The sequence below is a fragment of the Populus nigra genome, chromosome 5 (assembly GCF_951802175.1).
Source record: "Populus nigra chromosome 5, ddPopNigr1.1, whole genome shotgun sequence".
Classification (NCBI taxonomy): Eukaryota; Viridiplantae; Streptophyta; class Magnoliopsida; order Malpighiales; family Salicaceae; genus Populus; species Populus nigra.
In genome coordinates, this window is record NC_084856.1 from 12,977,542 (window position 1) to 13,004,250 (window position 26,709).

Below are 26,709 nucleotides of genomic sequence, written 5' to 3' on the forward strand. Positions count from 1 at the left end.
CATGCAGGATAAGCTCTATCATGCATTGCTTTTGCTTATTCTGCATTGGTTCAAAATTATATCACCATCACACACACACACACACATATATATGGAGTGTATGAGCATAATTAACATTAATTACTTACTTAATTGCAATATTCAGATCGTACAAGATACAGTGATCATATTGAGTTTAGCACCAAGTAAAAGAAAAAAGAAATCAGGCTCGAATATTGAACAATGGGCATGATCTTCAATTTTTAGTCAGTTTTATATATTTCCATTCGAGCAGAGGTCCTGCGCGTGCATCTCTTAAAGCTTTATGCTGTGAAGATAAGGCTTTTCTTTTTCCATGATAATAATTTAAGAGTATAGGAAGAACAACCTATACATACTTTTCATATCTAATTAGATACTCTCTATGTCTAGTTGGGCACTTTTAAGACAGAACATGTTCTCTTATCAATTCCTCATGATTAAATCACAAATAAATTAAATTAATAGCAATCGTAATCATCAATAATTATATTAATTGTGGATCATATATATATCAATTTTAGTTTTCCCTTAATGATTGCTTGCTTGCTGTAAGATTATATACATAACACAAGCCATATGTTCCATTTCCTCACATATATTTCTAGGTAATTTTCTTTTTTTGAAGTGAACTGAAACTAAAACCTATTAATGTATGAATCAAATGCCTTTTAATGTCATGAATATCATTTTTCCTACACGTCTAAAGACTTGATTTAGTTGTTGTCATGGATTTTTCATCAATTTATCATATTTCAAGATATAAAATCTATGAAGGATTTGCAAGAAAATAATTTTTTATGCATGCACCAACAATTTGGTTGTGGACAATGGAATGGACTCAAATTCAATGTATGAGAAGATATCTTTAATGCTGAAAAAAAAAATTCGTTTTCCTTAATCATGCATATACAAGGTGTAATTAAAATCGACTTTCTGGCATCTCGAACGGCATGGGGTTAAAATTCGAAGTAGGGAACCACTATATGTCTATTCTCTGCATTAAATTAAATTTTACAATCTCTGTTCAAATCCTAGCTAAATTTACAATTCCATGAAAACTGAAAGCTACTTTATACAGAAGTAAAGGCAATTACATGCTAGAAATTACATCAAAGAAAATGATCAGTTTGTGTACTTGCACTAGGGGTCAGCATCAGCATCCATCTCTTAATCCACTTTGGAAAGTGTGCCACAGAGGAAGCGGCGTGAGACCAGCATCAGTAATTTGAGTCAGTGTACATACTACAGCCACTGACACACCGGAATTCTTCACCGGCTGCCGGGCGGTCATCCATCCCAAATGAAAGGGATGGTCTGGTTGGTTGATCTTCTGACATATGTCATGTGAATGGTGGGGTTTCACGGGTCATTATTAATCGCAAAAATGTAAAATTTCTAGGCAAAGCAAAGCAATGCACTTGCACATGCAGCTCTCAATTAGATCAAAAGCACTTAAAAAGGGTCCTAAAAGAGAGTTTCAAATTAAGTGGTTCATGCACCAGGTCCTTTAATCCTAGCCCTCACTTTGTGGGTCTAAATCCATGTAAGGTCTATTTACCATTGATCTTTTATAGTTGCAGTTGACATTTTTGTCACAAGTAAAGATGAGACAGCTGTGAGTATATTATCTTCTGGTTAGTCCTCAATCATGGGCGGTCTCTCTGTCAACTTTGCATGAATAAAATATACCATACAAGTTGCCATATAAAGCCTTCCACTTCCTGTAACCCTACTGAAATGGTGATGGGTTTCTGAAATAATCTTACACACTTGTTTTTATAATATTTTCTTTCTCCTTTATCTCTGCAATATTTATCAAGCAACAAAGCCCTTAAAATCTCCCTCTTAAGCCTCTCTTCTATCTGCTCCTCCATACCTCTGTTGCTCAGTTGTTCAGTCTGTGAATATATCCCACTTATCAACCCATTCCCTCCCCCGTCCCTCCCTAGCTCTTCTACATACACTTAACACACACTCTCTGCTTTTTTTTTCCTGATACCTTGGGGGGGCAGTTTCCAAGATTGTTAGAATCAATGTATGTGGACATGATGAAATCATCATCAGGAGAGGAACATATGGATATGATGACAATGATGATGCAGATGGAAAAGCTTCCTGATTTTTGCAGCGAGCCTTTTTACAACACTACTAACACTTCAACACGACTACAAGAAATCCAATTCTCCAACGGGAATCCTACAGCTAATACTGTAGCTTCGCCACCTATCTGGCATAATCCACATGCATCTTCACCACCACTGATAAATCCACCTTGCTCCATGCCATTTATGGGCACTCCAATCCAAGAACCAGTGACACCATCTCTTCAACACGACATGATGACCAAAAAATTCGAATATGATACTCCATTCTCAAATGCAAACTCTTTCTTATCTTCAATAGAGAAGAAAAACTCAACTACAACAATTAGAGAGATGATCTTTCGCATAGCAGCAATGCAACCAGCACATATAGACCCGGAATCGGTAAAGCCTCCAAAAAGAAGGAATGTAAAGATATCTAAGGATCCACAAAGTGTAGCTGCGAGGCATAGAAGGGAAAGAATAAGTGAGAGGATAAGGATTCTCCAGAGATTAGTTCCAGGAGGCACCAAAATGGACACGGCTTCTATGTTAGATGAGGCTATACATTATGTGAAATTCTTGAAGATGCAAGTGCAATCTTTAGAACAAACTGGTGCTAATAGGCCAATGGGTGGTTTTGGCATCACCGGAGTTACAATGCCTAGTGTTGGTTATTCTTCTTTGGTAAAGAATTTCGACCCTGCTGCTAATACGGAGGGCACAATGCAGATGCTTAGATGAGAGCTAGGATTAGCTGGGCAATTGTCTTTTTTCTGTACAAGTCAATAATACTTTTTTTGGGTTTTGTAATTAGTCATGATTTTCTTGTTATCTTGTTTGTGCGTTGTAATTGGGTTAAAGGATTCTAATGCATGGCTACCTTCTTAATTCAAATTTTTTATGGAATATCCCGCACTCTTAATTAAAGTCTGCAAAAGAATTATAATCACAAGTCCAAGTCTTATTAGAATACAATATCTTCATAAGCAGAAGCATACCTTTCATGTTCATATAAAATTTATCGGGATTGAAACTAAATTGTTCAAAAGAATAACCTGCTATTTGTTTTAACTACAAAAGTCAAAATCATATTCCACTCTTCAAGAAATATTCTTTAATATTAAGAATAAAGGTTTTTTATAAAAAACTTGTGTGAGGTATATCTCTTCTCACCTAAAACTCTCTAGTTTTTTTTTTTTTTGGTTATTACATTCACAGGAAAAGATATTGATTAAGCTGAGAAAACTTCACCAGACACTAAGCTTTGTTCATGGATAATAATAGGCTTGATAAGTGAGTGTTACCAATAAAATAACCATCCAATAATGTTGGGATGTCATGGTCACATATATTAATTATCCTAACTTAAACAAATAAGATAGTATAGAGCAAACAAAGAGTTGATCCCATAACGAAAATCTAGTTCAGATCTTTATGCTAAATTAATGATTCAAGTTGGGGGTGGGTTGAGATTATCTAGGCTATGTTAGGGTAGTTGAGAATAATGGGGAGGTTTAACCTAATGATTAACCAACACTTTATGTGTGTGTGTGTGTGTGTGTGTGTGTGTGTGTGTAGGGTAATATACAATAGCAATGGTGGAGATTACCACACAAGAGTATGACTACAATATTTTCTATATACAATATTTTCTATATAGGTGCATTCTATAATATGCCCCCTCAAGCTGAGGATAGAGGATCGACCTGAAGCTTGAATTGAAAAGCAGTAAACGGAGCAGTAGGAAGCAATTTAGTAAGAATATCGACAAGTTGATCATGAGAGGAGATAAAGCAAATCTGAATTTCTTTCTTCGCAACTCTGTCTCGTACAAAATGATAGTCAACATCAACATGTTTAGTACGAGCATGAAAGATAGAATTTGCAGATAAATAAATAGCCCCAAGATTATCACACTAAATAGTAGGAGCAGAAGCAGAACAAATATGTAGATCACTCAATAGATAATGAAGCTAGATAACCATAGCAGTGTCATCTGTCAATGCTTTATACTCAGCCTTGGTGGAGGAGCGAGCAACGGTGCGTTACTTCTTTAATTTCCATGAAATTGATGTCTGACCAAAGAAGACAAGATTACCACCTATGGATTTTCAATCATCAGTACTACCTGCCCAATCAGCATTTGTAAAGCCATGTAGATCAAATGAGGAACTGTGAGTGATATATGAGTCATAGGTAGCTGTACCCCGTAGATAACGCAGAATGCATTTAACGGCACCCCAATGAGAGTTTGTAGGAGCATGCATAAACTGACAAACTCTGTTAACCGCAAAGCAGATATCCAATTTGGTAAGGTGAGATATTGAAGAGCACCCACAATCTGACAAAATAGTGTAGGATTAGGAAACAAAGGATCCAATATTATGGTGACTTTGGAAGTAGAGATAGGTGTGTCAACTGGTTTGCAGAAAGTCATATCAGCCTGAGTGAGGATGTCAAGGATATACTTAAATTGTCGTAACATCAGGCTAGAGTGAACCCCAATGCCTAAAAAATAGTAAACAACACCTAAGTCACGAAGCTTGAACTCTGAGCTGAGTAACTGTATTAGGCGGTGAAGTACAGTAGAGTTGCTACCCGTAAGCATAATGTCATCAACATAAACCAGAAGATAGAAGATATCGACACCAACAAACAAGATAAATAAGGATGTGTTAACCTTGGAAGCATGAAACCCAACAAAAAGAAGAAAGTCACTCAGACGAGTGTACCATGCCCGTGGAGCCTGTTTTAAACCATAGAAAGGTGTAACCAGCACACATGAGAAGGAAGAGCAGAATCAACAAAACTTGAAGGTTGTTTCATATAGACCTCTTTAGCAAGAACATCATTGAGGAATGCATTATGAATATCAAGTTGATGGATCTTCCAATTACGCGAGACCGCATTGGAGAAGACTAATCTGACGGTCTCTTGTTTAACAACTAGACTAAAAGTTTCAAAGTAGTCAATGCCTTCTTGCTGAGTAAAGCCTCTAGCAACCAAGCGTGCCTTATATCGCTCAATATTGCCATCCACACGGTGCTTTATCATGTCAGCATTGGATAAGGCAATGAGCTCAAAGGTAGGAGAGGATGTTACCTGAGAGATAGGGGCAGTAGAGGGGGCTGTAGATGTTGTGAGAAGTGTAGGTTTTGGCAGTTATGGGCGAAGAACCATTAGATGCTGCAAATTGAGGGGAAGAGGACTCTGATCAGGGAAGCTGCTGAAGCGGATAGGAGGAGAGATCAATAAAGAGTTGCAAACATGTAGAGGGATCTATCAAAGAACTTGTGTCCACAGCAGTAGATCAAGAAGAGCCTGTTGTAAAATATGTGATGACGATAAAAGCAGACTTGGAAAGATGCAACTCTGAAGGAGAAGAACTTGTGCCCCCATAATGATCATCATAAAAACATGAAGATGGTGATATAAGGGCAGGGCTGTATGACGATGGTATGGTGGTAGTTGAGGGTGGGGAATTGGGTGGTTGTTTCTGTGGTGCAAAAGAAGTGATAGAGCCGCTGGGGGGGTTAAGTGGCGAGGCTGCTGGGTGGAAAATAGGGGAGGTAATCAAGGTAGGCAGGTTTGTAGGCTGGGTAGTGGTGGATGTGGGCTGAGCTATCTATTCAGATTTTGCAAGTGGAAACACATTTTCATGAAAACAAACATGACGGGAGATATATATACGTTGAGATGCTAAATCAAAAAAACGATAACCAAGATGAGAGGAACTATATCCTAAGAACACACATGAAGAGGAATGAAAATCCAGCTTATAAGCATGGTTTGGACGCAAAAAAGGAAAATAGAGACACCCAAAAGTACATAGAAAATTATAATCAGGAGTACGATTAAACAAACATTCAAAAGGAGATTGATTTTGGAGGACAAGAGTAGGCATGTGATTGATGAGATATATAAATGATTCAAATGCATAATTCCAAAATCATAACGGGGCACTACATTGTCCTAGGAGGGTAAGACCTGTTTCAACGATATAACGATGGCGACGCTCAACATTGCTATTTTGCTCATGTGTATGAGGACAAATTAACCAGTGATGAATACCAATAGTTTGAAAGAAATTGTTTAACTTGCGATATTCACCACCCCAATCAGTTTGAATAGATTTAATTTTGCGGGAAAACTGACGCTCAACAAGCAATTGGAAACATTGAAATATAAAAAACACATCTGATTTGGCAACAAGAGGATAATACCAGATATATTTTGTATACACATCGATAAAGATAACAAAGTAACGAAAACCATCAAATGAAAACATAGGAGCAGGGCCCCAAACATCACTAAATATTAAATCAAGTGGAGCAGAAGTTTTATGGTCCGTCAGTCGTAAAGACAAATATGAAAACTTGCCAAGCGGATAAGCTTGACATTGAACAAGAGAGCGCCTAGAAGTACTCATTATTTTATTTTTGAAAACTAACAAATTGAAAATACAGGAAGTAGGGTGACCCAATCGACGATGCCATATATTAGTAGTTGCAGAGACGTAAGGAAACCAATATGCTTGAGGAATGACAGTGGTAGAAGACTAAAAAAAAACGTATAAACCATCATTGCTCTAACCGGAAAGGAGTATTGCTTTAATGGTGAGATCTTTTACATAAAACACAGAGGCATTAAATTCAAAATAAACATTATTATCATGAAATTTTTTTGAACAGATAGCAATGGTTTGGTAATATGAAGAACATGAAGAACGTTAGATAAAATAAAGGTGTGTTTAGGGGAATGTAACGTGCCATGCCCAACATGGGATATGGGGAAGACCCTTACCGTCACCAACATGTAAGTGATCATTACCAAGATAAGGATTAGAATTGGTCAGAGCTGCAAGATCAATAATAACATGCTGGTTTGCACCAGTATCCGGAACCAATTTCCTGCATAAACGGAACCAACAATAAGATGAGCAGAGGGTCGGTGGCTGCTACTGTGAAATTGAGCACATTGAGGGGCGGTGTGGCCGAAGGAGAAGCAAAGCTGACACTTGACAGTCTACTCAAAAATCAGTGAGAAGGCCACTGCCCAGAACCAGCAAATTGTCTGGTCTGCTGCCAGTTGCTCTGCTTCCAATTTGCAAGGGTAGGAGAATGAACACCATGAAAATCAGACTTATGCTGGCTATTATACTGACTGTTGTTGGGGCACTAGGAGCCGTGTGACTAGCCTCTATTACGGTTGAAATCAAACCGGTGTTGATGCTGGGTATTGCATCTCTTATTGAAGAGGAAAAAAATCATGGTGTTATTTTAATTTTTTGTAATGACTCCATAAAGTTGGCATGTAAGTCCATGTTGTTATTTAACTTTTAATTTCAATATTTCTAATCGTAAATGAAAATTTTTCTCTTTATATCAAAGAAACTTAGATGTCCAACTCTTTTAAATTTATGCTCCTCTACTAGTGGACATTTCACATCTTAAAATAAACTTTAAAAAAAACCAATTGTGAGAGTTATTACTAGTCATTCTTACCCTAGAGGAAAGTGTTTTAGGTAATAAACCTTTTATTGATGGTTTGAAGTAGTTTATGAAGGATAATCTCCCCAAAGCACAAAGATTTATTTGGTCAAAATATAAATAAAGTCTTGGTACAACTACAAAAGGGTATTAATTCTTTTATTAGTATTAGAGATATTGCAACAAAAGTATTATAGGACTATGAAACTATCTAATATTTTTTAGAGCTTTAAACATAATCATGAGAGGCTATGTATTCAACTATCCAATAGGTTAGCAATCATTTAAAAATACATCCTTACAAGTCTAGTCTCAAGAAGCCAAGGTGGCTTGTATAAGGGAAAAATTGGTTAGGGAGCTTTTTGAGGCTAAGTCTAATCTAACCTTTAGAGAGACTAAAGTCATTATTCATGTAGAAAAATAAATTTCTTTAAAAGTTTGTCAACACTATCTCTACTCTTTTCAAACAACAAAGACAATCACGAAAGAGGCATTGAATGACCTTGATAAGGCTCATTCATCTAGGAAATCTTATAAAGATATAATCATTAGTTATTTCACAATTGAATAATGTTCATGCACTAATCTTTTATAAAATACAACCATAATTTATTCTTTATCTTATTTGAAAAATAATTTTTTTTTATATTAAATGATTTTTTAATAGTTTGAATTCATGATTTAAAGAGAAACTCAAATTTGAACCAATTTATAAACTCATGCATAACTAATTATACTTAAGATGCAACAACAATAATCTTATTGTAATCTTATGGTTGTTATTTCCAAGTCAATCCCCTTACTTCCTTCAAGAACACCATCTTTTAGCTTAGTATTCTAGTAGGGATAATATTTCTTCAAATAACAATCATTGATTAATCAATAATGTATTTTTCTATCTTTGTTAGCTAGGTGATAAGAACCTCTTTTAAGAGCATTGAAAATAAAGTTTAATCCCTTCTAGTTAGGTGACTATTTGTTATATTTTTGAATTCTCATAGACAATTAGAAATATGGCTTTTTATTCCAAATCACTTTCTAAGAAATATTTCAACTGAACACATTTATTACATTTATTATATGCCTTTCTTTACCTTTATCTTATATTCTAAAAAATAATCTAAAATATAAAGTGTTACCTCATCCAAGTCCTTTATATAAGCTAATATAGTTGATTGATAATCTAAGCTATCCATTTTATATTAAACAACCCTTTTGAGGAATTATAATTTAAACTCCCTAGTTAACATGACATCATGACCATATGTTAGAATAAATGGTAAGGTTCTTAAAATAGTTTTTGTTAAGTCCTATATGGTCACCATACCATACTTCAGGATTATTTATGACTACTTTTTTAATGTTGAGGGTAAGAGTTTTGTTGGTTAGTTTTTTTCCTCATTTATAAGTAGTAAAATAGACTATTTTAAGTCTATAATCCTATTCAAATCACTTCATATCCTTTCCAGTTCATACTGACCCTTGGTTAGTTGTGATTGTTTATGAGAAACCAAATTTATGTATGATATTCTCCTTAATGAATTTAATCATTTTTTCTTGATTGATCGATCGATAAAGAATATATTCCACCCTTTTAATGAAGTAATTCGTGACTTCTATAATGTAGTTATGTCCTTTTGATTATTAAGGATATATCTTGCCAATTATGTCTATTTCCCTCCCTTTGAATAGCTATGTTTTGACCACTATATTAGGTTTATTATAAAGTGTATGTTGGAGTTGACAAAACTATTAACATTCTTAGCATTGTTTTTGCATAACTAATGCAATCCTTGGTTGTGGATGGCCAATAAAAGCCATTGTTTATGATAAGCCACCCCCATCTTAATTATAGATTGGTTAGCTCCACAAAACCTTTCATGAACCTTAAACATGACCAATATGGCTTCTTATAGTCCTAAGCATCTAAATAATATTCTCGTGAAGCATAGCATTGCTCAATAGTAGGTTATGGTATAGAATAAAAATTTTATGGAGCTAATTAACTTGTGGTTATTTCTTTACTTGAGGAGTATGTAAAGTGTTACAAGTTATCATGCTCAGATTGGGTTATGATTATTGCTACATCCAATACACAAAAAAATATCATATTGTGGAAGGTATAAACATTCTAAACATCTTTACTAAAATGCTTATTATTGTAGATTTTCCTAGAATTTGTCCCTTAAATGTATATATGTTGGGTTTCCTAAAACTCTTAGATGCAGCAAAAATGGTAATTTAAATTTTTTTAAAGTCCCAATGATCTAGTTAGACAATAATTTAATTTTTTTAGAGTTCGAATAATCCAATTAGATAATCTAAGAATATTTATGGTTTGAGCAAAGATTACTTTAAGATCATATCTTCTTTCTAAGGTTTGATATATCAACTTCTTCAAGGCTAGGATATCGCATGTCATAAGTTATCAAAGTGTCTAGCCTTTAATAATAATTCATATGAACCATCAATAAGAAAGATCCTAAAACCTTTTTAGAAATGAGAGATCTATGTACCTTAAGTGCTAGCCTTTTCTTTTCTCTACTCTGAATGTTAGTATAGGTGGAGTGTGTACAATACATTATACATACAAAACATTAGACATAACATTCTATTCATAAGAAAAACTTAATAACCATAGAAAAATATCACTTTGCCCTTTAAATAATATAATATATATTATTTTAGGATAATTTTTAAAATTTATTCAACTAAGTCCTTACTTGATTTTTCTAGGTTTAGAATTATAATCCCTTGTATTAATTACATTTTAGTCCTCAAACTCTAAAACTTAATTCATAATCAAGTCACACTTGATTAATTATTTCAATTTTATTTTTTATTAATAGTGTTTAATATGTACGACTTATTAGGTTTCTAATAAGTTAGCCCACATAAAAATCATAATCCTAAATAAACTAGGTTTAAATAAATTCAATAATTTATTTATTAATTCAACAATTATTGATCTACATTTATAGATCAAATGCACCGTTTAGCAACGTGTCATGATCTCCTACATCTTAGAAAAGTCATGTGTGATTTGACTAAATGTGTGGTTTGACTAAATGTTGGATCTCCTAAACGTTAATGAGTAATTTTTTAAAATAATTATTATTTTAAGTGTAAACTATCTGCATTGATCTATATATATTCTATAAATGTTAGATCTCCTGTAAATTTCTATATATATTAATCAAATATTAGATTCATTCACATAAATAAATTAAATGTCACGTGTAACCAACTAATTGCATACAGAGCATATACACTAACAATACATTCATATTTTACTAGGCCTATTATGATTAAGCTTGTGTTATATCATATTTAAGTGCTTAGATATGGCTTACATGGTTTAGTTGACCACCATTATGTTATTGTTATATGTTATGTTACTTGTGCTCGTCATCTCCATCTAAAGAGCTTTTATATTAATATTAAAGATATTTATACATTGATAGTAAAATGCTCATTCAGGAACAATCATGGTTGGTTGGCTAAAATTTATTATAGATTGTTGTGACCATCATAAAACGTTGCATAATCTATACAATATATACATGTATAAGTGTGTATATAGTGATGATGCATGAACATGTTTGTTCATGGTTGGTGGTGATGGCCCTATTAAAACTGATGAGAATATAAAAGATTGTTTAAGAGCATTAGAGTTGTTTTTAAATATAATTTTGTGTTGTAGTTGTGAGTTAGACATTGAATACCTGTCTCTAGACATGTCTTCCAATAGTTGATCTATTAAAATCTTGGAAGATGGTGGATTTTTAGGCTGATCTTTCTCTATTGTTTGTACTTACTATTTGTCCAATACAATAAAAATGAGTTTACCTTTTTTTTAACATATTTTAATGACTTTTGAAACATATTTTAAATCATTTTCCCATTGGCATACAAATTTATTATGTTACTAATTAAATATTTTTAGAATTGAATTTGTAACAAGACAATAACTACCTCTAATTAAAAGAAATGAGGATTTTAGATCTCGAACTATTAGTAAAGGCTATCTATTCTAAAATACCATTATGAAATAAAACACCTAAGACTTAAGGGAGAAAAGCTTGCAATTATCTTAGTTGTGGACAATAAATAAAGTAATAAAGAAATTAAAGGAAATTAATAAATAAATCTAAAGAAATAAAACCCTTTAGGAAAAGATAGAATATAAATTACAGAAATTTGAATATGTTTGGTTGACCTTAGTTTATAGTACATTTGATTCTATTTATAATGTTACAAAGTTTAAATCCTACTTATATAGGTAATTCTAATCTTATGCGTATGCTTATATCAAATAAAAATATTTATTATATTCTAATACAAGCTAAATTCCCCTTTTATTGATACATGGATGAATTATACTTTAATCTCCTACCTATTATTTATTTTATAGAGAACTCCTTTGACTAGGACTTTTTCTCTCTAGTTCTGTGTTTATTCAAATACTATTGATTGTATATATTATGACTTTTGTCAACTACAAATTAAACTTTTCTAGTTTGGTCAATTCTTCTAATTAATAGTAGAAAGAGGCAATTCCTTTAAATATATAACACCCAAAAGGATATCAGTAAGTAAATTGATTAGCTAACAAGCTATGACTCACTTTTTTTTTCCAATAGTATCATAAATATTTAAGTTTCACTAAACTACTTATAAAATATCACCAATCCCACACACAATAAATTGTTAATATAAAAGTAATATATAAAGTTGAAAATGAAAAACCTACCGTAATGTTTAAGTTTTTAGATGGAAACAAACTCAATTATCAATTCAATATACTAGTGAAGCTATATTTAAGCCTAATGACCTAGTAAAGATCCATCCTAGAGCCTAATCTACTTGAAAAACTTGAAAAGATAGGCTACACGTGACGAGGAGTGTTAGAATAATTAATATCAAATTCAATATATATAATAATTGAGCCCCCCAATTTACATGACATTCCTTAAACGACAGATTACAAGAGAGGAGTGTTAGAACTACCAATACCATATGAAATAAATTAAGAATATATATATTCCGGAGAAAACATCAGCAGCTTTCGTATCTTTTACTGGAGATTACGATTTGCGAACAGAATTGAACAGAACTTTCCATTATGGCTTCTCTAAAAGCATCTTATGAGAACCACGCCTACCTCGAATATCTATTGTCCAGGATCACTGGGAGGGACAATATAATCTTATATTTGATGATTAGCCTTTATATTCTGATCAATTTTGCCCTTGAATATTTGAAAAATGATTGATAATTAGTTCATTGATTTCTTTGGGAACTATTATTAATTAAGATATTATCGTTGTTGCTGTACTGCTGCAGATTGTCAAGATAAGGCCACACGCAAGCAAGCCTTCTTACTTCGTGATAAAACAGATGACCATGCATGATATATACAATTGCTTTGGCCTTTAATTAGAGGTGCAGAACCTTTTGATGCGTACGCTTGCTGTTCTTGTTGGAAGAAAATTAGTGTAATAGTTTAATATGGGTAGAAATGCTAAATTGCAAAGCTAAAGAATAAAAAGGAATTTGAGAAAAAAAAATGTTTTATTAAGTGTTTTTTTTTATATATATTTATATTTATGGTTCTAATTACAAGTCTATTTATAAACCTAAATTCTTAAACAATCAAAAACTTATACTAAATTAAAAAAAACTTGTTTTAAACAATAAAAGTAGGTTTATCAACTTAATCAATCAATCAATTCTCAATAAGTAGATTAATTTTTCTAATTCAACCCGTCGAGCAATTCTTTTGTTTTTCTTAAAATATATAAATCTAGTTTATTTTTAACAATATCAGTGTTTAAAACCTAAACATTTCCATGTTAATTAGAATACGCGCAGTACGATTGCAAATTTAGCAATATATATATATATATATATATATATATATATATATATATATATATCTCAAATTTGCATTATATAATATTTGGTTTCAAGCATGCATCATGAAATAATATTATATAATATAACCGATTTTATTGAGGTATTTATTTATTATTAATTTCTTATATAGAATAAACGTGCATCATGAAAGGTGTAGTCTTGGAACCATATGATTTACCTCAGAGACACTCATGGGATCTTATTCCATTTTTGTGGCGAAAAGAAGAGACTTTATAAAAAATTCAGAACTAGAATCTCCAACTCTGCACGTCCAAGCAATTGGCAAATGGCATCTGTCCTACGCCAAATTAGAAAAATATTCTTCCCTTGAGCGGATTACTGTAACAAAGAACCTCTGCCATGTGAAGATTGTTCTTTTGGCTTCAACCTACTCTCATAAATAACTCAATGATAATAATATTGTGCAGAAGACAGTACTGGTAATGTTTAGTCAGTCCTTAGTCAATAACAAATATTATTAATAAAGTAGTAGAGACTTCACATTTACTTCCATTATTAATAACTTTTGTCTTCAACAAAGTTAAATACTCATTTAGAGATAAGTAATCAGAAACAGTTTGCTATAAATATATATTCCCTTGAAAGGATTGAAAATAAAGTCTTCTGGGCAGATTCATGCTCCTAAGCGTATAAAATATATATTATATGTCAATGACTTCTGTAATTCCTGGCAATTATTTGGTGTTGCGACCTGAAGAAGTGAGTTATCTGAATGTGTTTCGTATACTATGGAACGACGACATCGAGAAAAAAGCATTTGTGGACTTCCCAGATGGAAAGGAGGAGAATCTCCATCGTCGATGGCTTATATTTCTCTCTCTCCTATCACAAAAAATCCTGCAATCTATAGCCAGGCCAATGGCATCGTTTGGATCAAGAGTTGAGATGTGGCTAAACCTTATATCATGTAACCGTAATATTTTTGTGCTCTTCATAAATTCTTTACGAGGTTAGTCCCCAGCTATAAATGTCACTTAGTCCTCGTTTTCCAGGTTCAAATATGTTATGTACTTGATTCATCATAAAAAAGAAGAAGAAAATTATGTGTTTATTAGCCTGAATTTGATAATCATGTGCAGGTAGGGTGGAAAGACCAGTTAAGGAATCAAAAACTTTCTTATCATTTGCTGGACATTTAGACAAGCGTGTGGATTTAGACAAGAATATCAAGCATGGTGATAGCAGATACTACAGTGCACTCTCTGTAATGGCTGCAAAGGTAGCTTATGAGAACAAAGCCTTTGTCGAAAATGCAGTTAGAAATCACTGGAAGGTAAATGGTGTGAAAGTCTTAAATTTTATGCTGCAGCTCCTTAGACAGACCCGTCAATCCATGAATTAATTAATGCTTACAATTGTTTTTTGCAGATGGAGTTAATTGGATACTATGATTTTTGGAATGGTAAGAAACAATCTTATTGGGAAAATTATTTCGACAGTCATACATGCGTGTATATGTGATCTTAATTACCTGTACATTCCTTGTGAGAATTAACTTCCATAAGTGGACAAGATCCATGATCACCTGATCGCATTTTCACTGATGACTGTCCAAAACTTTCTTCATCATCATCTTCCTTTCCTCCTGCATCTTTGAACTTCCGTTTTCTCCATTAACTTTGATCAAATGTAGACAAAACCTTCATTTTTTTCCTCATCGCAAATCACTAGATAACAACGATCAATGGTGTGCCTGCAGATTTTCAACAAAAACGTACAACACAAGGCTTCATGTTTCATGATAAAAATGCAGACCCTGACATAATTGTCGTGGCCTTTAGAGGTACGGAAGCCTTTGATGCGGATGCATGGTGCACTGATTTCGATATCTCCTGGTATGAGTTTCCTGGCATAGGAAAAATTCATGGTGGCTTTATGAAAGCATTAGGTTTATTAATGCACCAAGGCTGGCCTCGGGAATTTAAACAAGCCGATGGCCAACCGATAGCTTACTACACTATAAGAGAGAAATTGAAACAACTTCTTAAACAAAACGAAAAGACAAAATTTATATTGACTGGTCACAGCATGGGTGGCGCAATTGCAACTCTCTTCCCAGCTGTTCTAGCAATGCATGAAGAGACAAGGTTATTACAGAGGCTGGAAGGCGTGTATACATTTGGTCAGCCAAGAGTTGGAGATGGGGAATTCAAGAGGTTCATGGAGAGCCAGATGCAAAAGCACAAGTTTAAGTACGTGAGATTCGTTTATTGTAATGATGTGATTACCAGGTTGCCCACAGATGATTCGACATTTCTTTTCAAGCATTTTGGTACATGCGTCTACTATAATAGCTGTTATTATGGGAAGGTAAAATGCCGAAACCTCTTCATGCAAAAGCATCAATAAATACATAATTATGCATGCCACGACACCAGCTATAACAAGATTGATTTTTAGCATTATTTTGAATGTTGTAGCTGCTTTTTTCCCTTTAAGAAGAAGAAATATCACTCTAAACATAGGGCACGATGTCTTTTCGAGAAATTGTCGTATTGCTGTTCGTGTTTAATGGCATTCCATGCCAGCATTACCGTCATATATGCTTCAACAATTTTACCAACAGTAGGCTCAAAAATGAATTACACAAATGTGGCATCCACCAATAACAATTTGCAATGAAACTTGGCAATACTGTTAAAATTCATCCTTGTTGTGCTGCCTTGAAATGTTCATGAACGTGAGTCCTTTCAATGCAGATAGTTTCAGAGGAACCACACAAGAACTATATATCGGTATTCGCTGCTATACCGAGGTTTCTAAATGCATTATGGGAGCTAGTAAGAAGCTTCATTTTACCCTACAGAAAGGGGGCCGATTATAAAGAATCTTGGTTGCTGATACTGCTTAGATGGTATGGACTGATACTCCCAGGTTTGTCAGCTCACTCTCCACAAGATTACGTTAATTTAACACGGTTGGGACCTGACACTATATACCACCGTCTTCAAGACCCAAAATTTGGAAGTGTCTCTGATTCGGATGCAACAAAAGATTGATCATGGCTCACGGTTTATTACTTCAGAGGATTAAGTTGATTGAAAGAAATCGTAATCGTTTTTCATATATACATTCTTTTCAATATATGAATTATATATTGTAAATTAGTTTGTATTTATGACAATATATTTGTAATATCTTCATATGATTAAAACAAAAGTTTGCATTAGTTTATATTTATGACGACAAATTTGTAATATCTCTATCTTTGATTCTTTATAAAATTATTGAATAGAGGGTCTAGCAGTTTTTCTTCAATCTCATTAAAAATTACAGGTGCTATGATAATAAATTTTAACATCTTCAAAAGATTGAAGTTAATTTCTGACATGGTATAGGCTAAGACACAAGTATATATCTCGCATTTGTCATGGAGACTTGAGCCCTCTGCAGTAGACAAAAGCCTTATTATGTATAACCGATATAACAGACACGCTTTGACCTATCCTCTCTAGAATACAATAGCTCAGCTAGCTATCTGTCATGGGCGAATTTAATTTATTTATTTTTGTTCGATTTTTATTTAAAAATAAATAAATAAACTGAGAGTTTTTATTTTTTAAATTAAAAATTAAAACAGATTCAAACCATCAATTAATTTCGGTTAGTTGAAGTAAAGAATCGGGAAAAACCTATTTAATGAAACTACTGAGTGTTAGATTCCCTGCTGCGAATCACTTCATTCTAATCTAGAAATAGCATATTATCCCCAACCTAAATAATAGGAGTAATAGCATAAAAAAGAAAAAAAAATATTGTCTTCCGATGGAAGCGTAAGTTTCTTCAATAGGCTTTGTAAGGAAACAAAGTGAATGAATCTGATCTTTTGAAATAGTGTACCCTTATATATATATATATATATATATATATATACGCGCGCGCGCGCGCGCGCTAATAAATAAATAAATAAAACACTGGTAGAAAGGAAGAGTGACCAGACCGGCAGAGTGGATAGCCATGGAAAAAAAGCTTGATAGCTTCAATTTGATAGGTTTCAGAGCTTTAAACAAGGTTTTCCCATGAGATTGGCCAAACGGGAAATGGAGATTTAGGAATGGAATTGACCAAAATAAAGAAATATATACCTTAAAAGATTGCTAGATACCTTTGTTTTTTCTCGAGACTTTGAACCTTAAAACTGGAAAAGACAATTAAGAAAAGATAGAAACCAGAGAAGGGGAGATGTGAGAGATTGAGAGAAAACTTGGGGAAGATGGGTGGCTGGGTTTCACTTGCCAAAATGTAGGAGAAAAGTTTATATTTATTTTATTTTTTAGTGGTTTAGACTTGTGTAGAATGATAATCACTGGCTATAATATTCATAATAAAGAATCATTTATTTTTAGGCCATATTTATTTGATGAAAATAATAATATTTATTGAAAGACTAGGATGATCATTTACCTTCAATGCATTAATTATGATTTATAGCTATTTATAAAATAATAAACCTTATAGACCCATAAAGATTAAGAATGGCATCAAGTTCCTAAAACTAGGATTGAGTATACCAATGGAGATAAAAAAGTTATTCTCCATGAATACCAAAGCTATGAACATTCTATATTGTTCTTTGAATAATAGAGAGTTCAATAGGATATACTCTTGTAAAAATATTAGGGACATTTTACATGCTTTAAATATTATTCATGAAGGTACAAATCAAGTTAAAGAATATAAAATAAATATGCATGTATATCAATATGAGTTATTTAGAATGCTTTCAAATGAATCCATTACTAGTACATTTACTAAAATGACTATTATTACTAATACTTTGGATGCTCTTGGTAGGACTTGCACTAGTGCCGATATCATAAGCAAAATTTTTATGTCATTGCCAAAAACTTGGGAAGCTAAGGTGACGACAATTCGAGAAGCTAAATATCTTACCAAACTTTCATTGGAGAAACTCATCGGTTATTTGATGACACATAAAATTACAATGGAAAAACATGAACAAGAAGAAAAGCCAAAGAAAATTTGGCATTCAAAACTATACATCATGTTAAAAACCATGAAGAAGAAGAAGAAGATGATGATGATGATGATGATGAAGAGATTGAGGAGGATATTTCACTAATCATAAGACAATTATGAGACATCCTAAAGAAGAAATAAAGAGGTAAAAGATTCCTAAATTTCAAGAAAAAGAGAATAAAAAAGATTCAAGCAAGGAACTTCTAAGTTGCTTTAATTACAACAAGAAATGACACATCAAAGTAGATTATTCACTTCTTCAAAACAAAAAAAAAATCATCATTACAAAAAAGCAATGAAAGCTATATAGAGTGATGATTCAGATTCTAACCCTAGTGATGAAGAAAGCATATGGCAAACATGTGTTTTATGGCCATTAAAAGCGAAAAAGGAGATACAATCTTTGGATGATGAATACATCCTTTTTTATAGTGAGTTGTATGATGCTTTTAAGTCTTTATATGATGAATTTAAAAAATTAGGATCTATATATAGTTCATAAAAAAGATTCAAGAAAATCTGAAAAATAAAAATAATGATTTGCTTGAAAAATATGATAAATTAACACAAGTAAATGAATCATTATGTTGTATTACTAGTTATTCATCATCATTAGAAGATTTGAAAAATAAAAATGATATTATTAGAAAATAAGTTGAAGACTTACCTTCAACTTTAGCCAAGTTTACTTCTTCCATAACTATTCACCTTAGTGCTGCAAAATTAGATGTATGTTATAAATAGTACTGATTATAGGCTTAACTAGTATGTGGCCTACACTATGTCATGGGCTGAATCAATTTTTTTTCTAATGTTAAGGCGATGATAATATTTTTAAAGAAGCAAGAAAATTTAGGATCGATCAAAGTCATTGATTCAAATGAGTATGATAATCTTGATTAATTTAATAACATGAATAAAGAAAAGCAAACAACAAAAAAAACTCTAATGAGCATTAAAAAAAATAAACAGTTGTCAATATTATGAAAAGATACTCTATAAATATTCTAAAGATGTCTCATCGATCTTTTTTTATAACAAAGAAAAAATTGAATAAGAATAAGATAACCTCATAAAGAGAAAAAGTGAATAAAATTCGAAGCTCATTAACTAGTAAATCAAATATTACAGGATGAACTTGAAAAAAAAAATATAAACAACGAAAAAACCTAACTCGATTCAGCATGCTAGATTCGTGGCTTTGTCATAAGACTGTAATAACCTCATATAAAAAAATTGAATAAAACAATAGAGTTTAACTCTTAAATAAACTATATAATGAAAGGCAAATTTAGAAAAAAAATTGAGTCAACCCATGTTAATTTGACTAACTCGCAACTTGAAATATGAGATTGGGATAACTTCGAAAAAAAAAGAGAAAAAAAATCACAAAACTGATAGCCCAAATAACCTAATATAGAAAGATGGAATAAAAAATCAATTTTAAAAAATAAATGTTAAGAAGAAAAATCTGATCCAACTTGAGTAATGAGATCGGGATAATTTCATAGAAAATAAAGTGGAAAGAATAACGAAACTCAAAGCCAAATAACCTAGTTTCGAAGAATAAAATTGATTAAAAAAATTAATTTTTAAAAAAGACGGAAGTTAAATCTAGTTAATTTTTAAAACTAGTAATTTAGGTCATGAGACCGAGATTATCTCATAGAAAGAAAACAAAAAAAAATTCACAAAGCAAAATTTCTAATCATAAAAAATTAAATAAATAAATAAATAGCAATCAAAACAATGAAAACCAAATCTAATATAAAAGCTAAATGAAAGAAAATAATGAGGAAACTAAATTGAAAATAAAATAAATTAAGAAAATGATAAAAAAATAGCAATTAACAGAATGAGGATCAAATTGGATAAAAATATTAAATGAAATAGAATAGCAAATTTCCTAACATCTCTCTCTCTCTAACAATAAAATGATGATAAAAGAAAAAAAACAATTGAATTGATTTAGGTTATATTTGGTATGATTTTTTAAAATTAATTTAAGTTTTTTCTTAAGTTTTGATTCATAAATAATTATAAATATTTGGAAATAAATTTTAACCGAAATAGAAAAGTTTGTTGCAAAATTTTGATTTAGTCAAAAGTCAAAACTTTTGATTATGAATACTAACTTACATATATTCTTTAAGGAAAAAGTTAGTTTTAACCAAAAATTATTGTAAATTAAAATTATTTTAACTTATTTTTTATAAAAAATAACTTTTAAATTATTAAAAATAATAGTTAAAAAGTCATGCCAAAATGTAAAAAAGGAAGCTTATTTCTTTTTCTTTAGCCTATACATATCATATTGGGTCATGGGTATGGGCTCATGGACTCACTAAACACTATCGTAAGCAAATATAGTTAGCCCATAACTCGGTCCACGCAATTAAACTGAAGCTTCACCTCCACTCCCATGAATAATCAATATCCAATCAAGAAATAAAAGAATAATGGTTTATTATTATTATTATTATTATTATTCGATCCGAAAGCTGTGGAATCTTTAGGCGCGTGCGAGAGAGCCAAGTATAGAGAGGAGGGGCACTTAGGGAGGGAAAGAGAAGAGGAGAGGAGATCTGAAATATTAGGGTTTTGAGAATCAAGACCCAGGTCAGTGAGCGTGTAAATTCTCTCGCTTTTCTTTTTTATTTTTTATGTGGAAAATTTTGTGGTTGTTTTAGCAGCAGAGGAAATGGTGATGTTTAATTGTGAGAAAGAGGTTATTGTGTGCTTGTTATGTGCAGGAGCGACCACCCACGACTGCGAGAGGAGAGATAGAGAGCTAAGATTTCCTTCTTCTGTTTCTTTTGAGTCTTCTAAGAGAGCTGTGAGAGAGAGCTAAGATTATCAGTTTCAATTTTAGAGTTTCTCTTTTTTCCTTCCTTTTCTTCACCAAACTGCAACAAAGGGATTCTTCTTTCGACTCGTTTCAAATGAGCCAAAAGCTTGTGGTTAGTTAATTGTTTTAAGTCATGCAAATTTATAAAGTTTGAATCTTATTATTATTATTATTATTATTATTATTATTATTATTATGTGTCTGATTGGAGATGTAGATTCTGGGTATTCCATGGGAAATTGATACCGAGGGTCTGAGAGAATACATGAGCAAGTTTGGTGAATTAGAGGATTGTATTGTTATGAAGGTTAGCCCCTTTTTTTCCCACCCAAATGTTCAAGCTTTATGCTTATGCTTCTCTCTTTTCCTTTTCTTTTCTTTTCCTTTCTCTTCTGAATCCGTGGCTAATCTTATATTGTGGGCTGTACTTATTACTGGCTTTGTCATTATCTTATCTGATTTTATGTAATCATACTAGTAATAAAAGGTTCGTAATTTAAGTTCGATTTTATCCAATCCTACTAGTAAAAAAGGTTTGCTAAACTTTATATTTTTGGATGGCTGGATGCTATGGGTGGAAATTTGTCTGTTGATTTTCACTTTATGGGCCACATGCCTTGTGTGACTTTGCTGTGTCCATATACCTCCAGTTTATGGTAGGAAATGTACAAAGTTGGACTAATTTGGAAACATTGGGAAATTCACTTTATACCTATTATTTCATCTGTTTTTTGGTTCATAGTCTTATTTTATTAGTAGCCATGATTGGGGCTTTAGTACCCACTATGCATACGACCACTAAGATGGAAAGACAGGGTATATTTCATCGAAATCCTATTTCTTTTAGGAGGACTAGGATTTCATCGTACATGGCTTTCCTAGCCTTGCAAGAAGCCCCTAATCTATTCTCAGTACCACTAGCAAGCTAACATGCTAAGGCTGGCACAGTCTTAGAATGCACAACAGAAGTGCGGACTAATCTGATCATGTACATTAGCCCTAGAGAGAGTTTTGTCTGTTCATATAGTGTAGGAAGGTGGGGGTAGCTTCTAGTTTCAATTTAGTTATACAAACTTTGTGGCATCGCATTGGACCAGTGGGCATATTTTAAAACCTTTCTACAGTATTTTAGGTCAAACTACTGTTTTGGATTGGATAGATTACTCTTTATCTGTATTTAGTGCTCTTCTTGTTTTCCTAAGGTGTAGCTTATCATGAATGAATATCAAATACCATTAGTAATTGTTTGCTACAATTAGAAGCTGTAGATGGGAGAAAGGGAGAGATGAAAATAGACACTTAGCATGATATTTGGACATCGAGACTTCTTCAAGTTTGTTCTGCAATGTGCATTATGCAGTGTTTTTTCTCATACCAGCTTAATTTCTATCAATGTCTGAGAGTGCGCAATTTGGTAAGTATATTTTCATTATTGACAGTGGTTCTTTTATACTTTTCCATGTTTAGGAGCGGTCATCAGGTCGATCTCGTGGTTTTGGATATGTGACTTTTGTGTCCGCTGAAGATGCTAAGGTATTTCATATGACTTTATTTCTGTTCAATTATTTGCCGCTTAAGATGGTCTGTGTGCTGAAATCTTGTTGGCTGCAGGCTGTACTATCAGGTGAACACTTTCTTGGTAAAAGAATGCTGGAAATTAAAGTGGCTACTCCAAAGGTTGGCTGTAAAAAACTCGAACAATTTGTCTTGTTAGTTAAAAGTTTTGAGATATTTCCCTTTGTTTTGCATAATATATATGATTGTAATATAGGCACACTCTACCGGTACATGTTTTCTCACATGATAACGTCTTGTGTTTTGTTTTGGCAGGAGGAGATGCGAGCACCAACAAAAAAAGCCACAAGGATATTTGTGGCCAGGATTCCACCATCTGTGACAGAAACTACTTTCCGAAGGTAAATACGTGTGATGGTGGTCAGTGTACTTGTTTCCTTTCAACGCTAAACACAATTCCTGAAGTTTGATATGGAATTGAACGCAGGCCATGATATGTTTTTCCTTTTGCAGTCACTTTGAGAAATATGGGGAGATAATTGACCTATACATGCCAAAAGTAAGCTCTCTCTTTATATATTATTGCATGTAGCAAACATATTTACATGCGTCTCTGCATGTGTGCATATGTGTGTGCTAATGACCACACTGATTCATGCCATTTTGTGTCTTCAGAATTATATTTTTGCAATTGTTCCTCTGGTTAGAAACATTATATTTTTGTCAATCAATTTGTTGTGCAGGATCATAGCTCAAAAGCACATCGGGGAATTGGGTTCATCACATATGCAAGTGCAGGTCATACTATTAATGTGCCTTAGGATTATTTTTTCTTATACTATCAAGACTCTGTACATTGCATTTAATTTTGTTACTATGTTACACCAGAAACTTGTATGATTATGTGGTGTAGTGATCTGTCAAACTATTGAACTTGTTTACTTTATGGAGATTTTCATCTTTTGTGGTTGGTCTAGCAAATGTGTCCTTAATGATTCCTAACACTTCATGGAGATGTGATGGATGTTGAAGAATATTTCTTTAATGCAAAATACTGAAATGGATCTTGTCTGTCACTACAGATTCTGTGGACAGCTTGATGGCTGAAACTCATGAATTGGGAGGCTCTACTGTAGTTGTAGATCGAGCAACACCTAAGGCAAGTTTCAGCAGTGCTATCCTTTTTCTCTTTAAACAAGGCTTGATTTTGTCTTGTGGGTGGAAAGGATTTTTTTTTTTTTTGACTTGCAATTACTGTCACCTGTAGTCTCAGAGGATATCTCATTTGCAATACATTTTAAGAATGTTTTAAATTTAAATAAATAGATATGCAGTTAATATCAACAGTGTAATGTTATATTGTCAGGAAGATGACTTTAGGCCTATAGCAAGAACGGCACCTGGAGGATATGGTGCATACAATGCTTATATTTCTGCAGCTACCAGATATGCAGCTCTTGGTGCTCCCACCTTGTATGATCATCCTGGACCATTCTATGGAAGTAAGTACCAATGGAAATTGGTATTTTTTGCAAATTAGCAAGTACTCTTTCATCATGCAGTATTTTTTTCCCTGCTGGATTAGGAGGGGAATCATCTAGAGGAATGGGCAAAAAGATCTTTGTTGGAAGGCTTCCTCAGGAAGCAAGCACTGAAGATTTGCGCCAGTATTTTGGTAGATTTGGCCACATAATAGATGTATATGTTCCTAAGGTAAGATAAGGATATTTTTTGTAGCACAGTTCAGAGCGAATTTCATCCAATTATTCCACCTTTGCATGCTTATTGGATGCAGGATCCCAAGAGAACTGGCCATAGAGGTTTTGGATTTGTAACCTTTGCCGAAGATGGTGTTGCGGATCGTGTATCTCGAAGATCTCATGAGATTTGTGGACATCAGGTATTACTTGGAACATTCCCTTTACCTAGAGTGTTTGTTAATAATTGATTTTTCATTCAGAATAAAAAGAGATGTAAGCAGAAAGGGCTCTTAATTTGAAGGTTTTTTAATGAAGTGTAATTGGGAAAGGATTTCTGATGCTTAATAAGTCAAACGAAGGGTTTTATGCTCTCTACGTTGGAGGTGGTGCTGACATTTTTGGATTTGTGAGATGCTGAAGAGTGGTTTTAGTATGTTAAAGAAATAAGAAATTTGCAAGCTAGATTTCACGACTGTTGTATTTTGTACACCGGTCAACCAATTATTGTTATTAACACCTGAAAGAACAAATTATCACTAACAGCATGCATCAAGAGTCTTGCTTATTACATCTTGGAGCATGATTCTTGAATAATTGATACATGGATGTGTGTTGTGGTGTTTGATTCTGATCTTTAGGCATGACACTATGTGATGTACACTTACCTGCATGTAAAACCTTCGGTAATAAGGACATTTGTCCCTGTGGAGAAAGCTGAGGCTTCAACTCTTGCATAGCATGACTTTTTGACTGTAATTTTCTGAGCAGGTTGCAATAGATTCAGCCACACCTATTGATGATGCTGGTCCAAGTGGAAATTTCATGATGAGCGCTCCTGAACCTTTTGGGGGTTATGGTGGTCCCATGCGCAACTTTGGCAGGATGTATGGAACCCTGGATTATGATGATGCGGGTTCATATATGGTTCCTTCTAAAGTAAGTCTGAAGATTGTTGAATCCTTTTATGGTGCTCTACACCCATAAGAATTAAAATGCTTGATAGCTGAGTTTCTTTTAGCGCTATCAATTTACGAAACATTCTTTTTGCAGTGGGGTTATGGTATGGGGAGTGCAAGACCTTCAAGAGCAGATTGGAGGTACAGGCCTTACTAGACAGAATTGTGGCCCTGGAAAACTAGGATTGCCCATCAGCTAGTTGTGTAACTTGTGGATTGAAGTTTGTTCAAATAATAGTATAGTTGTTTATTGTTGACATTTTCTCCTGCTACTGAGAATCCGGAACTTTTGAATCAATTGCCGAACTGTTTTATATGTTAATTCTGTTGGCAAGTACTTAAATAGGATGCAGCAAGGAATCCACAAGATGTGGGATTGTGCGCCGTGTAGTAAAGAATGGGAATTCCCCTTGTGACAATCCTGTTCTTTTTTGTCATTATTATTATTATTATTAACATTGCTGGTCTAACATTTGGAAAACAATTGTTTTAACTCCTAACATTATTATTATTATTATTATTTTATTGATCACCAAGACTTTGATTACTATAGATTAGAATAGAATAAAGATAATATTGTCTTTGCTAAAAAAACTAGCTTAGCATATAATTGAGAGTAGGATTGTTTTTTTTTATGGGTTATAGTTGTTATTGAAAGAATGATTAAGAATAAAATGATTCAATATTTGATCGTTTTTACTATAGTATAAATACTAATTAGCTTTTTAGGGCACATAACTGTAACATTTGAGGGAGGTTTTTATTTGTCTTTTCAAAAAAAAAAAAATTAACAATAAAGTTATAGCCATGTTCTTGGGAGGGGAAAAAAATACATATGTATTGAGGAGTTTTTTTATTAAAAATAAAACAGTGAAAATATAAGATTATCCTTGGATCTTGGATTTTGAAAGAACAAAGTTGTATGTAGAGGTGTTTTTGTCATTATAATATGGTTTTGTTGTAGATATCATGTGGTGTAAGAGGTAATTAGATATTTTAATTTATATAAATTATTATTTATATTTAAAAATGGCTGGCATGAGGTGTAATCCACACCAATCGAGTAGCACGTGCAATGCCAAAACAACATCGAACGCCGCCTTCTAAGGTGGCATTCGATGCGCCTCGCCAACCCAAGCATGGTGGCGAGGCTTGTATATCGAGGTGGCATGCGGA

The 26,709-nt window shown here is 33.0% G+C and overlaps 3 protein-coding genes across 6 annotated transcripts; all 3 read left to right on the top strand.

The window, feature by feature from the left end:
- Window positions 1-1,882: 1,882 nt before the first annotated feature.
- LOC133693631 (transcription factor HEC2-like) lies at window positions 1,883-2,898 on the top strand. The gene has a single exon (XM_062114874.1). The coding sequence runs from the start codon at window positions 2,055-2,057 to the stop codon at window positions 2,844-2,846; it is 792 nt and encodes a 263-aa protein (XP_061970858.1). The 5' UTR covers window positions 1,883-2,054; the 3' UTR covers window positions 2,847-2,898.
- Window positions 2,899-13,951: 11,053 nt separating this feature from the next.
- LOC133694332 (triacylglycerol lipase OBL1-like) lies at window positions 13,952-16,731 on the top strand. The gene is made up of 5 exons (XM_062115826.1): window positions 13,952-14,483; window positions 14,614-14,807; window positions 14,903-14,936; window positions 15,234-15,844; window positions 16,234-16,731. Exons 1-5 carry the CDS (start codon window positions 14,180-14,182, stop codon window positions 16,531-16,533), a joined length of 1,443 nt encoding a protein of 480 aa, XP_061971810.1. The 5' UTR covers window positions 13,952-14,179; the 3' UTR covers window positions 16,534-16,731.
- A 4,248-nt stretch (window positions 16,732-20,979) lies between these two features.
- On the top strand, window positions 20,980-26,003 carry LOC133695412 (uncharacterized). 4 transcript variants are annotated; one of them, XM_062117399.1, is made up of 14 exons: window positions 20,980-21,133; window positions 21,268-21,474; window positions 21,574-21,669; window positions 22,830-22,895; window positions 22,974-23,039; window positions 23,193-23,278; window positions 23,391-23,436; window positions 23,621-23,675; window positions 23,960-24,040; window positions 24,248-24,379; window positions 24,463-24,590; window positions 24,673-24,777; window positions 25,346-25,513; window positions 25,628-26,003. In XM_062117399.1, the coding sequence occupies exons 3-14, from the start codon at window positions 21,628-21,630 to the stop codon at window positions 25,688-25,690; spliced, it is 1,038 nt and encodes a 345-aa protein (XP_061973383.1). In that variant the 5' UTR covers window positions 20,980-21,133; window positions 21,268-21,474; window positions 21,574-21,627; the 3' UTR covers window positions 25,691-26,003. The 4 variants fall into 4 exon arrangements, with proteins under 4 accessions (XP_061973383.1, XP_061973381.1, XP_061973382.1 ...); XM_062117397.1 differs by having other exon boundaries at window positions 21,580-21,669; XM_062117398.1 differs by having other exon boundaries at window positions 20,994-21,145; window positions 21,580-21,669.
- The last annotated feature ends 706 nt before the right edge of the window (window positions 26,004-26,709 follow it).

Bases quoted from the DNA above. Each gene is read 5' to 3' on its own strand.
- LOC133693631 (XM_062114874.1), top strand. From the start codon at position 2,055: ATGTATGTGGACATGATGAAATCATCATCAGGAGAGGAACATATGGAT.
- LOC133694332 (XM_062115826.1), top strand. From the start codon at position 14,180: ATGTCAATGACTTCTGTAATTCCTGGCAATTATTTGGTGTTGCGACCT. The intron at 14,808-14,902 runs GTAAATGGTGTG...TGTTTTTTGCAG, and splicing joins CAGTTAGAAATCACTGGAAG to ATGGAGTTAATTGGATACTA. The intron at 15,845-16,233 runs GTAAAATGCCGA...CTTTCAATGCAG, and splicing joins ATAGCTGTTATTATGGGAAG to ATAGTTTCAGAGGAACCACA.
- LOC133695412 (XM_062117397.1), top strand. The intron at 23,279-23,390 runs GTAAATACGTGT...TTCCTTTTGCAG, and splicing joins ACAGAAACTACTTTCCGAAG to TCACTTTGAGAAATATGGGG. The intron at 24,041-24,247 runs GTTTCAGCAGTG...ATTGTCAGGAAG, and splicing joins TCGAGCAACACCTAAGGCAA to ATGACTTTAGGCCTATAGCA.